The sequence below is a fragment of the Grampus griseus genome, assembly GCF_964374135.1.
Source record: "Grampus griseus genome assembly, chromosome: 13".
Lineage (NCBI taxonomy): Eukaryota > Metazoa > Chordata > Mammalia > Artiodactyla > Delphinidae > Grampus > Grampus griseus.
This window is the reverse complement of record NC_139007.1, coordinates 57,721,796-57,737,715: the sequence shown is the minus strand read 5'-3', so window position 1 is coordinate 57,737,715 and position 15,920 is coordinate 57,721,796. Positions and strand designations below refer to the sequence as shown.

The window sequence follows — 15,920 nt, the reverse complement described above, 5'->3', positions numbered from 1 at the left end:
TACCACAATGTTACCCACAGAAACCTTAGGCACAATGTAGTCTCAGGTTACACGGAGCACCACTGGCTTTGCTGTGCTTCACTGCTTCAGAAAGGAGGTAGCAGATAATGGGCTGCCTGGCGTCCCAGCCTCCTACCAGCTCTTGGCCCCACAGCACCCCTGGAGGACCGTAACTGAGAAGTCCCTCAAACTACTAGCTTTCAGCCACTTCCCCTCTTAAATGGGACAGATGGGAAGCATTTTTTTCTAACAGTTTCACTTTATAAGCAGTTTTCCAAATGGCCCTGGCAGAGTACCTAGCACACAGTAAGCATTCAATAAATTAAAAAGAAGAGAATGAAGATGAGGTGGAGAGAAAGACCAGGAAGAAGAAGAACTGCATCTATAATATTTATTTCCTAGACTCTTAGCTCTAAGGGACAATGAAGAAACTTCCAAGATCATGGTAGTTCAACCCCCACTTCTTAAATATGAGGAATTGAGGCCCAGAGATATTAGCAACTTGCCCAGTGTCAGACTGGATGTCAGGAGCAGAGCTGGGTTTATCACCCAAGTCTCCTTTCTCCTAGTCCTGTACTCCTTCTATAGTAAAAGCTGCATGCCAAGGGGTGGGTCATCTGTATTCAACAGGCAGCAAGAGACTGGAGTCACGCTGTATCCCCTGCAGAAACACATTTCTAAGGAGGGAAGATGAATGTTGTTGTCCACTGATGTGGGGTTCCCTATCACACATTTCCTGGGGCCCATGCTGCAGTGTCTAAGGGAGAACCTGCTGGGATCTGATGCTATGAAGAGAGGTATACGACCTGGGTCCTGCTTGAAATCTATGAGATGAAACAGAGCACATGTATGAAACATAACACTAAAATCAGTGTATCTAAGTGCAAGTGAGAAGAGCACAGTATATGGCTGTAGGATTTATAGGAAGCCTTCTGGAAAACTGGAAAATCTAAATGCTTCTCTGAGTATAACTGAACAATAACCACCAGTTCAAAAAATGAAAGCATTCATCAGGCATGAAGTTAACAAACTGCTTACCTCAATTTATATATTAATGTTATATCATCAAATTCCAAATCATCAGAAACAAACCACCTTGAGATTTGACTCATATTTATAAAATACTACAAATGGTCCATTTAACTCATCCCACACAAAAAGACTATACTGAACCTCCTAGAGTAATGAAAATAAAAACAAAAATAAACAAATAGGATCTAAATAAACTTAAAAGTTTTGCACAGCAAAGAAAACCATAAACAAAACAAAAAGACAACCTTCAGAATGGGAGAAAATATTTGCAAATGAAGCAACCGATAAGGGATTAATCTCCAAAATATACAAAGAGCTCATGCAGCTCAGTATCAAAAACACAAATAACCCAATCAAAAATGGGTGCAAAATCTAAACAGACATTTCTCCAAAGAAGACCTACAGATGGCCAAGAAGCACATGAAAAGATGCTCAACATCACTAATTATTAGAGAAATTCAAATCAAAACTACAATGAGGTATCACCTCACACCAGTTAGAATGGGCATCATCAGAAAATCTACAAACAACAAATGCTTGAGAGGGTGTGGAGAAAAGGGAACCCTCTTGCACTGTTGGTGAGAAAGTAAATTGGTACAGCTACTATGGAGAACAGTATGGAGGTTCCTTAAAAAACTAAAAGAACTACCATATGACCCAGTAATCCCACTACTGGGCATATACCCAGAGAAAACCATAATTCAAAAAGATACATGCACCCCAATGTTCACTGCAGCACTACTTACAATAGCTAAGACATGGAAGCAACCTAAATGTCCATCAACAGAGGAATGGATAAAGAAGATGTGGTACATATGTACAATGGAATATTACTCAGCCATAAAAAAGAACGACATAATGCCATTTGCAGCTACATAGATGGACATAGAGATTGTCATACTGAGTGAAATAAGTCAGACTGACAAATATCATATGATATCACTTCTATGTGGAATCTTTAAAAAAAAAGGATACAACTGAACTTATTTACAAAACAGAAGTAGAGTCATGGATGTAGAAAACAAACTTATGGCTACAGGAGGGGTAGGGGGGATAAATCGGGAGATTGAGATTGTCATATACGCACCACTATATATAAAATAGATAATGAATAAGAATCTGCTGAATAGCACAGGGAACTCTACTTAATACTCTGTAATGGCTTATATGGAAAAAAGTCTAAAAAAAAGAAAAAAGAGTGGGTATATGCATAACTGATTCACTTTGCTGTACACCTGAAACTAACACAACATTGTAAATCAACTATACTCCAATAAAAATTTTTTAAATAAAAAGACTATATTGAAACATATTTCATATATAAAAGTAAAATGTCTGTGTATTGTTTAAACACATACTTATAAAATTAAGATATGTTTCTTGTTAAAATACATACTAATACTCGTTCATTTTCAGCATCACAGAAGATCAGGGCTAGAAAGTAACTGAGTTGTCAGTGCATCCATTCATTAGCTGTCCCATTCTCCCCTATGACACATCCCCCCTTTGACAAACTACCATGGGAGGAGGCTTGGTTCATCTCTGGACATTCACCTGTTTCATTCTACATAAAACAAATGTACTTCAAAATGGGAAAATTTGGGGCTTCCCTGGTGGCGCAGTGGTTGGGAGTCCACCTGCCGATGCAGGGGACACGGGTTCGTACCCCGGTCCGGGAAGATCCCACATGCCGTGGAGCGGCTGGGCCCGTGAGCCATGGCCGCTGAGCCTGCGCATCCGGAGCCTGTGCTCCGCAACGGGAGAGGCTGCAACAATGAGAGGCCCGCGTACCACACAAAAAAAAAAAAGAAAGAAAATTTGCACTAGGAAAGGAACAAGTAAAATGTCTTCTAAATTAGTTACAGGGATATCTCTTTAGTGATTAAGTTTCCTTTTCAGGTTTATTTAGTGAGTCTGATAAACTGCAGGGGCCAGTAAGCCTGTGCAACAACATTCTTATTCATGAACATTCCCTTCAGGAAGCTCACTATGAGACATGCGGTAATTCAAAGGACACGAGCGCTATAGAAGAATTCAGCAAAAACTATATTGGAGACTATCTACAACATTTGTTAATCCTACAATATCTACGGGAATGTTTCAGGTTAAATATGGTCCTGTGTAGCAACAGAAAGTACTTAATCTACCAAGAAATATGCATTTATTGTCAGTCTATTCTACCTTTTGTGGCCAAAAAGTATACAGTTTGAGAAAATGTTCAACTGCTGGGATTTAAACAAAAAGGGTCTAGCTGCTTTGTGCTGCATTAATTGAAAAATAAACCATGACGAGTTCTACTGTATTTGACTATTCACCCATTACCAAGATTTCTGGCTGTGCATACAGTTAACTTCCCACACAAACATAGCCCTTACACAACTAGTTGATTTTTTAAAAATCACTTTGTTTGCTCTTAATAGATTAAAATGGTAGCACTAATAAATCAGTGAAAGGAGAATACTTTCTATCTACCACCACCACCAAGGACAAAAGCAGGATAAAACAATAGCAGGAGGGGAGAGGGACCACTTGACTCTTACCACTTGGCCAGCTGGGCACCTCCTTTCTGTATCTCTGCAGGGCTATAGAGGATGGGCTTCCCAACTCACCTGTGTTTTGAGAATGACAACCATAAATTTCAACTTTCACCAAAAACTTGTTTAATTCTCCACTTGAGCTGCTCTCAGAAGATACATTCTACGGCCATCACCCTTTACAGCAGAATCAGAAGGGTGTGGGCATAAGCACTTTTGTGCTCTGCGGCTAGGAGGGCCTCACTGAGCATGTGGCCCAGAGCAGGCTAACAAGGCTACGAGGTGGGGTCACGAAGATGCATAAGACCCAGACGGTTACTGTACAATCCACTAGCAAGATCGGGCCCTCCCAAATGTCTACTATGGGTTCTTTTACATGCAATCAACACAGCTTATGAACTGGATATTTACAGTTAGTGCTAATTTACATGTTTCTTGAAGCATGCTGGCTAAGGAATTCTCTGCCTTTTTTTTCAAGTTCCCTTTGTAAGTACTGGTAGACATGTATTACCAGCAGCACAGCAGTGCCTGGCGGAGAACCTTCTCTTTAGACCATCCTGTAGCAGAGAAATTAAACACAGCACCAGAAAACAGCTGATGTGGTATGTGAACAGAGTGTGGAGCAGATTAGGAGAAAAAGTGAAGTAACGACAAAATCAAAGACAGATGAAAGAATAATGAGGAGAGAACGGGGGAGATGTGGGGCCAGTAGGGGTAAAGAAGAGGAAACGGGGCACAAATGCATTGATTCTAACCATAATTTGCACTTTCAGATTTGAACTTCGCTTCAGACACAGTGTCTTATCTTCATTTTCTTTTTAAAATTTTGTAACTTGAGAAGGTAAACCCCCAAGAGCACTTCCTGTCGATCAATACTGAGAAGGGCTGTATGTAAAACAGAAGACTTTGCACTCCAAGGATCCCAGATGAGAAAGACAGAAAAGAGCAAATTCCTCATTGAGGTGAAACTTGATTTCTTCAGTTACAGACAGGGGACAAAGAGAAAGAGAACACAAGGAAAGCAGGAACTCCAAGAAAACCTGGAGCAGTGGAATAGGAAGTGGAAAAAGGTAAGGAAAGAATCCACTCTCCCTACATCTGTCCAGACCAAGGTTTTTCAGATCGAGATCTTCCTCAAGGAATCAATCAACCAAAACCCTCAGAAACTACAAATGGATCATTCTGACAAATATCTGAAAAGTTTCACGCTGCCAAATGAATACCAATGCTCATTGTTAGAAAATGAACAATTCTGTTGTGAAGTCACCTCAGGTTTTAAGCGCAGGACCATCGCCTACTGTACAGTATCATTTTCACAAGTAAAATTTAGAGCACAGCTATGGGCTCTTGTTAATAAGCAAACGCTCCAAAGCCTCCCAACATTTATTCCACAGCATTCTCAGATTTCTTGTAAAAAAAAAAAAAAACCTGGCTTATTTTCCCAAGTGAATATGTATAAGATATGTATTAATTATTTTTAAACCTGTCCCTGGCTAGTTTCCTGAGGAATGAGCAGCAGGAAATACAAGCCAGATGTGTATCTTTGAGTATCTGAATCAGATACCAAGAGATTCTGTTGACCTATTTAAATTTATTTAAATAAAGCACTGATGTGACATAAATGTGGCTGCAAATTTTCATTAGTATGTCTGTAAACATTTTACTGAAAAAGAAGTAAAAATTCAGTATTTGGGGGCAACTGCCCTTAAGGCAAATTCTATTCAGCAAACTAACTGCAATGCCAGTACTGTTTTTAACAAAGTTGAAATGTAAGTGCACACACATAAGCCAGTGAGTAAGAAATTTCAGTGCAATGTCATCAATTTAAGTTCTGTTTTCAGCCATAAGCAGATGTGGAACCTGCCTGACATTAGTTTAAAAATATTCAGTGAAGTTTTTGCAGAAATTAAAGTGGCATCACTTGTTTGGAGGGATCTTACAGTTACACCCGAATTCCCTCCATGGAGAACAAAGCAGAGGACACATGAAAATATCTGCAAATGTATATATATATATGTCATTTTCGAGGCAGCTTTACTTCTCTATATGTTATTATTGAGCATTGCTCTGAAAACATCCCAATTTCAGATAAGAAAAATGAAGTCTGGCATGTACAATTTATCAAATTGTATGCAGTGATATAAAGAAACTCAAAACTAAATTCTGACTCTAGATAGTGTGATAAAAACGAGCTGTAAAATACCAACAGAAGAAAATGAAAAATGACTTCGGTATTCTGTGTCTTTAACATAGCTCTATTCATTGAGTTGCTGTACTTCGACAGTTAATTATTAACTACACATCTACCAATCCTTTCAGTAAATGCACAAGAAAAATCACAGCTCATTAGTCTGCTATGTTTCCCATAAGAAAAAACCAAAACTATCCCTAGAAGACAGCCACATAAAATAGCCAGCCACTTAGGATGTGGCACAGAACAAATCACACTTACTGATTTTTTCCTCATCTCTTGAGAAAGGAAAGCAGCAGAGCTGGCCCATGGCACTAGCGCGCTCTCTCTCCTTCCTGGTGTTCTCCCAGGGCTCCCCAAAGAGCGACTGCGGTTTATCCCACGGTCCGCGGAGCAGCACAGGAGCACGACGAGTGGCTGCACAGGATACCCGGCCAGCCGGCAGGCAGGCAGGCAGGGAGGCAGGCAGAGGAGGGGGCACTCGCCGCCGGGAGCAAAAAGGCTCCGCCTCCCCGGGCTCCAGACCCACGCAACTGCTCTGGGACTGGCTCTCGGGGAAAGAGGTGGCCCTCCGCTCGCCTAATTCTCGCAAAACTGGGAGCTCTCTCGCCCTGAGGTGAGTGCCACGTGCGCTGCGTGGCTCTGCGGACGTGTCTTTAAGAAAGGTAATCGAGAACAAACCACAACCGGTCCTTTCTCCTGCAGACAAATGCGGTAATTGCACAGGGAAATTCAAAGGGGAAAAAACCCCCAGATTTTGTCTGCATTTAAAGAGGAAGAGCTTTCTTTCATCCCCAGGAGATTTTTCTTTCTTTGTTTTAGGAATAGGGAACCTGACTTTGCAGAACACAGAAAACACAACTTGAATGAAGTACCACGAACTTCAAGCTGCAATAAGGGTAGAAATGCGAGGGGGGTGGGGGGGGGTGGGGGGGGTGGGGGGGTAAAAGAACATCAGTTGTCGTCTGCACTTTACATCTTATCTTTTAAAGTTAAATACCTGCTTTCTGAAACACTGCTTTCTTCCTCTATTAAAGCATTAAACCAATACTATGAATTTTAAAATTAGAGCATCAAGTATGTCAGTAGCCCAGAAAATGCCCCAAATCTAGAAGCATCGCTGAGAAAAAGATCAGCGATAATAGCATCTTTCTTAATGAACACACAAGGTGGTTAGGCAGATTCAGGGACAACAAAGCAATTGATTTCCAGACATGATGATATATTTCGAACTTCATGACATAAGATTTCATGTAATCGTTCCAAATCTGTTATCTTATCTAGGGAAGAGCCTTATTTTATGACACCATGAGAAGGAAAGACTGCTCACAGCGTCAGGGTTACCACCCAAATTCTTAACTTTACTCCTCGACTTCCCAGCTAAGCACTCACACCCATTCACCAGGCACTGAAAGGAGAGGGCAGTGGATGATAATGAAAACTGCCTGCAATTCTGGAGGCAGTGTGTCTACCTCCCTATTCATCTGAACAAAAAGAGTGTGCAGTCTGGAAGAATAAAACCTGTCAATTTTTAAAATCCTAAGTATTACTTTTTGTGTTAAAGAAAGAAATATTTGCAGTGAACACTCTTCATTGAGGAAAATGAGCAACTCCTGGCATCCCCCGATCCTGGCATTGGTGTAGTGATAGAACCTTTAGAAATAAAAAGCCAGAGGTTTGAATCTCAGATATAACCCTAACCCTAACCCTAATACCTGACAGCAGGTATTAACAGTTCTGAAACACTGACCTCTTTGTCTGAGTTTTGATTTCTTCATCTGTAAATCTGCTAAGTTCAATATAAAGTTTGTTTTTTTGTTTGTTTTTTTGCGGTAGGCGGGCCTCTCACTGTTGTGGCCTCTCCCGTTGCGGAGCACAGGCTCCAGACGCGCAGGCTCAGCGGCCATGGCTCAGGGGCCCAGCCGCTCCGCGGCATGTTGGGATCCTTGTGGACCGGGGCACGAACCCGTGTCCCCTGCATTGGCAGGCGGACTCTCAACCACTGCGCCACCAGGGAAGCCCCAATATAAAGTTTTAATTTGTTGTTGCAAAGTAGGTAGTGTTTGGGAGGAGGGAAAGGAGAAGAGAACAGACTGTGGAAGCAGTGTTATCTACATGCACTTCAGTCTTTCCAACACCAGCTAGCAATCTCACCTCCTCCTCTACAAATTTCTGGCCCCCCTAGCTGCCATCTTGAGTTACTGCTTATCCATGGAAACTCCAAACAAGAAGACCCCTTACTCCAGTGCAGCATCCAGGGGATAACGTTCTGTGATGAACCCTACCAACTTCACTTTATTAATTAGACCCTGTTGGCACTACTACTGAAAACATACAATTAAGAATGAAAGATATAAATTGTATCATTAGCTAAGTAACAGTGTGTATCTCAGGATATCCTGCAATCCAAGGTGGGGTGGGCAGGTGGCGTGGCTATGTTAGAGGCTTTTTTTTTTCATAAGCGTTAAAAGTGAATTAACCATAATAAAAGATTAGAAAACAACTGAGAAATTGAAGACAGGAGTTTTAAAACTGCTTTTAATTGTGCAAATAATTAGCACACCGTTTAACCTCAAAGAGGGGATGGAGTCTGAGTTCAAGGTCACTAAGGTTTTTCTCAGTTCTGAAAGGCTGTAATTTCACCCTGTAGGTTTATGACTACTCCTAGCTCAGGATTTCCAAGAATGGTTTTCACACTGCATAGTTTTGGATTTTTTCAATAAAGATGATTCCTTCAACATACAATTAAATGTGATTTTCCTTCTACAGATTTCATAAGTTTTCATATACACAAATTTTCAACTCAAAAATAACTAAGAAATTCATGTGTCTGTATGTTTTCATTTAGGAAACAAGCTATATATATGGAATTCTGGTGAAAAAAATAGATCCGTTTCCCTGCCATTCCATGCGCCCTCCCCCCGCAAATCTGAGTAGCTATCATTCAGAAGGACCTAGAAAGTAGCCATCTTTTACCCAATTATTTAGAAATACAACAGTATGTCAGTATGTAACTAACTTGAATAGTTTAGATGTAAGCCCCTCCTCACCCATCCCTATCTCACAAAACAATCAAGTGGTAAGTTAAAATTAAAAATAATCGCTAACATTTCCTGGACACCTACTATATACCAGGCACTTGCTAAGGGCTTTACATTTAATCATTCATTTAATCCCTACCACGGCTCTGAGGCAGGTACAATTACTATCCCCACTGCACAGGCGAAAAACTTAACCTCAGGAAAGTAACTTGGCCAAAATCTCTCAGAGAACTGTAACAATAATGGGATTTGAATTCAATCTGTCTGGCTGCATAAGCCCTGAGCATCTCATTGCTGAGTTCCTTATTATTAAACACAATTTGTGTGTGGTATCAGGTATATACTTTATGAAACCTCTTCCAATTTCAGAATAATGTTCAGAAAAATAGTTATTTAATCAAGCTCTATGGTAATATGTTGTAAATGCCTTGGTTTCTCATGTTTTGTCACCAGATCCTTTTATTAATGGTGCTGGAGTATTTAAAATCCTATTTTAAAACAAAGACCTAAAGACAGGTCCTTTATTGGAGCTGGAGCCTGGCCCTGCTGCCTGCTATGCCTTGGGGAAATGACTCAAGGGAGAACACGGGCACCAGAACAACCCTGGGAAGCATTCACCTTCCACGAAAAGGAGCAACTTGGACCATTCGCAAGTAATCCTAGAAAATATTAGTAGGGTTTTATTAGGGGGTTAACAGACTCCTTTCAGTAATATATAGAGATCTACCATAACTAGAAGATTAGAAAAAGAAGTAAGGTTAACATCAATGAGAAAAAATATCTGATATCATGTTCATAAATTTAAAACCATAACCTTTTCATGTTTTCTTTTCTCACAGGCCTTGCTACAAAAAAATCATGGTTAAAACAGTTGCCCATATCTGCTATAGCTGTTTGAATTTTTATCAGAATGGTTGAAATGGCAGGAATAAAACTAAAAAGTATGAGGGGGCAGCAGCTGCCTCTTCTTCATGTACTCTGAAATATCAGCTCTGATTACTATCTCCAATGGGAAAATATAATTCTTAACTATGATCAAAGACTCTATTCTCTTTGTCACTGTTTGGCTTTATTTTCTATCTATAACTGAAAACATGTATATTTGGATTTCTGGCCAACCTTGCTATAAAAGTCTGACTCTAAGGGAAAAAATCTCACTGTAATATTCTGACTCTGTAAAACTGTACAGATTACCAATTCTTCTGAGATCTCCCATTCATTAAGAAAGGAAATCTGAGTTTGACAACTTACAGAAGCAAATGAGAAAGAAAAGAAAAAGTAAATGTTCCTGTATTCAAAAGAGTGGAGAGAAAGAGGACATCAAATCATGAAGTGTAAAAAGAGGGGGAAAACGCTTTATCCCTCCAAATTCTGGAACCAAGCCTTAGGAGACATGCCTTTAAGCACAGAAGGCACACTTCAGGAAGATTTCCTTATAAAGCAGGTAGCACTCTTTAACAGAAACTGTTACACCAAGAAATGTCACAGTTTCAGTGAAAAGTTACACAACTTCAAGAAATGCTTGGGGCTTCCCTGGTGGCGCAGTGGTTAAGAATCCGCCTGCCAATGCAGGGGACACAGGTTCAAGCCCTGGTCTGGGAAGATCCCACATGCCGCGGAGCAACAAAGCCCGTGAGCCACAACTACTGAGCCTGTACTCTAGAGCCCGCAAGCCACAACTACTGAGCCCACGTGCCACAACTACTGAAGCCAGCGTGCCTAGAGCCTGTGCTCCGCAACAAGAGAAGCCACCGCAATGAGAAGCCCGCACACCACAACGAAGAGTAGCCCCTGCTCGCCGCAACTAGAGAAAAGCCCACAGGTAGCAACGAAGACCCAACGCAGCCAAACATAAATAAATAAATTAAATAAATTAAAAAAAAAAAAGAAACGCTTGACAATTTATGGAAACACAATTCATGAAAACTGGGATGTTCTGGAATATATCCCAATTTTTTTTATGTTGACATCAGAGTACCAAAAACCAAGCAGTTACTCTGGGCTTGAAGAAGTTTAGATGGACTTAATATTGTATTCTGCTTCTCTATGTTCCTGTAAAACCAAATTTTAATTCTCAATAATCAATCCACAGTAAGCATATACCTATCACACAGATGCTACTCCATTCTGAGTCATGCTACATCTACGTAGCCATTTTGTACCCAAAGGGCAAGGTTCTGAAACTACATCATTAAATATTGATATTTGAAAGCTGTTCTTATGAGTGTCTGTCTGCAAAGGAAAGAGACTAAAAAATTATAACTGAAAAACTTTAAGGATAATCTGTAAATCTCACCAGTAAAGTCCTTTTTAATTACCAGCTAAAAGAATCTTGACCAACCAGAAATTTGGGAGCCAAGATTTTTTACCATTATTCCTACTTTAGTCATATTTTCAACAAAGACTTTTTAACTTCTCTCTGCAGTGCTTTAGCCGTTTTTCTCAAAAACTGAAAGTTATAGTTATCTGTATTTGAAACTGCCATATGCTGTACAATTTCAGTATGTAATTGGAAAGACAATGTGTTTTTTCCTATATATGAAACACAAGGAGAAAAACATAATATACCATGTGCACTTAGGAAAGAAGAGGAAACAAGCAGATAACCAGAGGTACAAAGGAAGTCCTTCCTTACCAATCCATAATGACCTTCCCACTCTCCACTGACACATGCCAGCTTAGTGCCAAGCTTCAAATGCCTCCACCCTGCTTATTATTCAGTCAGTTCTTTTCTATGTATGTGGCCAAACCTTAAACAATGTATGTAATTGAAGCCCTTTCCTTAATGGTGAGAAATCAGTTAGGGCAGAGGATCTATTTCCCTGCTCAGAGAACAGACAGCAGCAGGGCTGGGAGAAGGGCTGAGAAGTTACAGTGTGTACCTGGACACCTTGAATTTGTATTATACCATTTTATCAATTCAATTTGATTCCAGGTGCTATTTATTACACAGAGTATGTGCTAATGTGATAAGCACGTCGGCTCTTGGGGTGAAGTTAACTCTTGAGTCGAGGGGTGCTGCCAGAGGAGGTGAGAGAGAAAGTCTGGGTCAAAGGAAGGTGGGGGGCCCACATTTGCAGGCACGCGTGAAAGGAGCAGAAGGAAGCCCAGCATTTGCATTGTGGTAAATCCCATTTGACAGTTTTAGGAAGGCAGTGCAGTACCGGAGGACAAAGGCTGGTGACAGTCATCTACCCTGGACAGATACTGTTCAGGCCTGCTTTTTTACGGTCTGTCCTTCTTTGCAGGCATTAACAATGAATTCACAAAAACTGACATGAGTTACTTACTCATGGACAAGTGAAATGTTTGCATGTTAAAACCTACTTAAAAAAAGAAAGAAAGAAAAGCAGAGAATACACTTAATCTGCTGGCCAGTATTCGTATTATCCGATATGGCTGCTTTCTCATTCAAGTGTCTTTAATCCTTTAATGCCCTGAACCTTTCAGAGAGAAAGAAACATCCTTCATAGGAAGAAAACATGTATTTCAAAAAGCCAAAAAGGACCCAATAAGTAGATTCTATTTGTAGTTTAACAATGTAAACAACACAAAATTTGGTTCTACAGTTCCCAACTTATTGGGGGGTTTTCACAGGTCCTAATTCTTTGTGTAGAATATTCTCAATACGTGTAGTTCTGAAAGTGGTTCACTGTTTGTCTTGGGCAAGACAACAGTCACATTTCCTGCTATGTAAAGCATTTGAAGACTTCAAATAAAAGGTGCTTTAATAACTCAGTATAGAATTATTAAAGTTTTTTTCCTCTAATAACATTTAAAGTGATACAGAAGAATGAAAGTGAATCCCCAAGATAATGAAAAGAAAATTCTCTTATACTAGATGAAATGCAGTTAAATCAAGATTGGTTTCAGCAGGTCTCAGGATCTGTTATGATCCACCATGGTCTAGGCTGACACTCTTCTGATACACTATGTCAGTATTCATTCTGTTTACGGATTCATCTAACAAGTTTTAGTAACTATCAGAACTGTGCTTAAAAACCCAAAACACTGAGTCTATTTTCTGTTAATACATTTTGCAATTTACATTCAAAATGTGTAACTGTTAGGATGCATTCAGCTGCAAGTAACAAAAAACTCCTGATTCAAGAGGTTACAAATTTTTCAAAATGTCATTACCTCCTATGACATTTGGGTTGGTTATTTCTGTGGCTTAAGATCATCAAGGTTCACCTACTAGTCTCCCATACTCAGCACACGGGCTTGAAGTCACCTAGTGTCCCTGTCGTTAAGATGCTGCTAAGTCCAGGGATCGCATGTATACTCAACAATTTCCAGCTAAAAAATGACGTTCTCTTCCCAATAAATTATGCATCATCAAGAAAACTGTTCTCTGAGGTCCCAAGCAGACTTCCCCTCACTTATCAGAACTGGGTCACGTGCCACTTCCTAAACTAATCACTGGCAAGAAGAATGGAACCAATCAGGGCAAAAGTGGAGCCCACGTGCCCTAAAGCCCACCGCCTCACAGGGAAGGGACAGCTCTGTCAATCAGCAATCAGGGTGGGAAAAGAATGGACTCAGAAGAGGCAAAACTCAGAAGAGTTTTATATTTAACTTTTAATAAAAATGTGGTATCTACTGTTTGGTCAATTAAACTTAGAAAAGTTCTTGAAAAGGTCTATAAATAATTTTGTATAGCAAAAAACGATAAAAGCCCTAAAAAGTGAATCGATAAAGGGTGGCATAGTAATTTTTATTTTTTTTTGAGGTACGTGGGCCTCTCACTGTTGTGGCCTCTCCCGTTGCGGAGCACAGGCTCCAGACACGCAGGCTCAGCGGCCATGGCTCACGGGCCCAGCCACTCCGCGGCATGTGGCATCTTCCCGGACCGGGGCACGAACCCGTGTCCCCTGCATCGGCAGGTGGACTCTCAACCACTGCCCCACGAGGGAAGCCCAGATTTTTAAAAAAATCTATCATATATAGATAAATGTATGCCACACTTATCAACTAAATTCTTGCTAAAAATGCATAGTTGGAGCAAAACTGTGAACTCCCTTTCTCTAAACCATATTAGGCCAAGATTGACTTCTTAAGTAAAAGCTTCTGCTTTGATCAGAGCTGTTAGCAATGAAAGTATATTTGGCAGCTATGGTTCCCTGGTAGGAAAAATAAAACATGATAATCAAATGTAGTTTCCTGTACTCACAGCCAGAATCAAAACAGAATATTCCCCTGAATACCCTAGTCAATAGAAGATCAAATAGAGCCACAATTCATGAATAGGCAAAATGTTGTTCTTCCTGTTAGCTACAGTTAGTGCTTTAGGTATTTTATACAAAACATAGGTAACGCTTTATTGTGTTTTTCCCATAGCTCCCCAAAAAAGTCAGTTTTCCATCTTCACCATTGTATTTTTATACATAAATTATATATAAATATGTGTCTGCAATATAAAATATTACATAAATACATAAAAGGCACTTGATAGAGATATCATATTTGTGTATATGTGCATTTTTATTTTTGAAATGCACCAATTAATCCATGCCGATTTAAGGACAGCATTAGGAATGAGGCAAATTTATAAAAATCTGACTGGGTGTTCTGATGTTAGGAAAGTAAGAATACTGTTGCAATAAGTATTCTAGTATAACTAGTAGTGCCATTAATCTTAATAACTAACATTTTTATAACTTTATATGTCAGGCACTGTGTTAAGTACTTTTAAAACATTAATAAGCATTAATTAGTTTGGTGAAAAAACACGTTCAGAGGCAATTAGGCAACGTGATGGGCCAGTTAGCCACAGCTTTTGGCAACTTAGGCAGGCTCTCCTAAGACTAATTCCCTATATCTTAATGGCTTCTTTTGACTGCAGAATCTGCCCTCCCATCATTTCATTCATTTATTTTTCTTTTTATTTGGAATTCAATATTTTCTTTCACATTTTCTAAAATACACTTAAAATCAGAGGCTGTACACATAAATCATAAAATAACACAAATTATCATTGCATCATTCTAGCAGTGATGCTTAATTTGTCACATAGTTAAATTTACCACATAGCACTACCCCTTTAATAGGTAAGGTTCTCAAGGCATCTAATATAAATCATAAGGTTTGAAACCAGGCCAACGGATGGTTGGATTTTCAAAATAGCCTGAGCCACAGCTGTCACTCTGTGTTAGCATCAGATTAATAGCTGATATACCAGTTAAAATACAGTGAGCCATCATTATGATTAATTTGCTCAGTTACTCACCCTGCAACTTCCTCTAACTCAAGCAGATGGAAAGAAACAAGCTGAGAGTTCCAACTATCAGTTGCTTTTCAATTTTATGAGGGGCATAAATAATGAAACTTCACTTTCTTTTTAGAAGACAGGTTTCATCAAGGAAACATTGTAAGAAGAGGACAATTAGATTACAAAAAGGAACAGGACTGGCATTTGAAATATAATATTTTACCACGTCAAACGTTCCACTTTTCAAGAACACTATGCTTTCTAGGTAGGATGATGTAAGTCCCATTTAAAGCAGGATACTCTTGGTTTTCTTCTTTTAACCCAGCGTAGTACACTTACAAGTATCCATCAGGGTAATAAATTCCATGGCCATTCAATTTGTGTGTCATAGAGTAAATAATTAAATACCTTGCACTCAGCTCTTATTAAATTACTTGATAATTAAGTTTTTAAGTAAAAAAAAAAATGTACAGTTCCCTTAGGTGATAAATTGTCTTTTCACTTTTCCCTCTTCTAACATGCTTGAGGTAGATTCATCTTACTCAGTCTAACTAGAGATGAAATTTTCTTAATCATCTCCCTGTCAGCCTGTGCAAAAGAAAACAAGACAAAATGTTTTGGTCCTACCTACCACAAAAGAGGCATTCCTATATTATAGAATATAAATTTCACATAATAATGATTTTTTTAATGCATCGTTTCATATAGCTATGCTATTGTCAGTCTTGGGTATTTTTCTACTTGTCACATTCTTACCACAGAATGCTTAAATGGAAACTTAAAAGGGATAAACAAAAACATTAAGGAGAGAGGAAATCAACCTAGTTTATATTTTATAGAGAGATAACTGAGTAGCCATCAAAATTAATTTGTTCAAAGAAAGAGTAGGAAATATTGATCAAAATTAAGTT

General features: G+C 39.3%; 1 protein-coding gene across 4 annotated transcripts in view; it reads right to left on the bottom strand.

The window, feature by feature from the left end:
* AKAP7 (A-kinase anchoring protein 7) overlaps positions 1-15,920 on the bottom strand; it is a gene marked incomplete at its 5' end in the record, with an annotated part of 140,323 nt that overhangs the window by 35,138 nt on the left and 89,265 nt on the right. The window contains 2 exons of one of the 4 annotated variants that reach the window (XM_082669108.1): positions 3,573-3,641; positions 6,019-6,067. The exons of 2 other annotated variants lie outside the window; for them this stretch is intronic. In XM_082669108.1, coding sequence (XP_082525234.1) covers positions 3,573-3,641; positions 6,019-6,067 — 118 coding nt within the window. Of the gene's footprint in view, positions 1-3,572; positions 3,642-6,018; positions 6,068-15,920 lie in introns of those variants that run through there. One more of the 4 variants, XM_082669109.1, reaches the window with a different exon arrangement.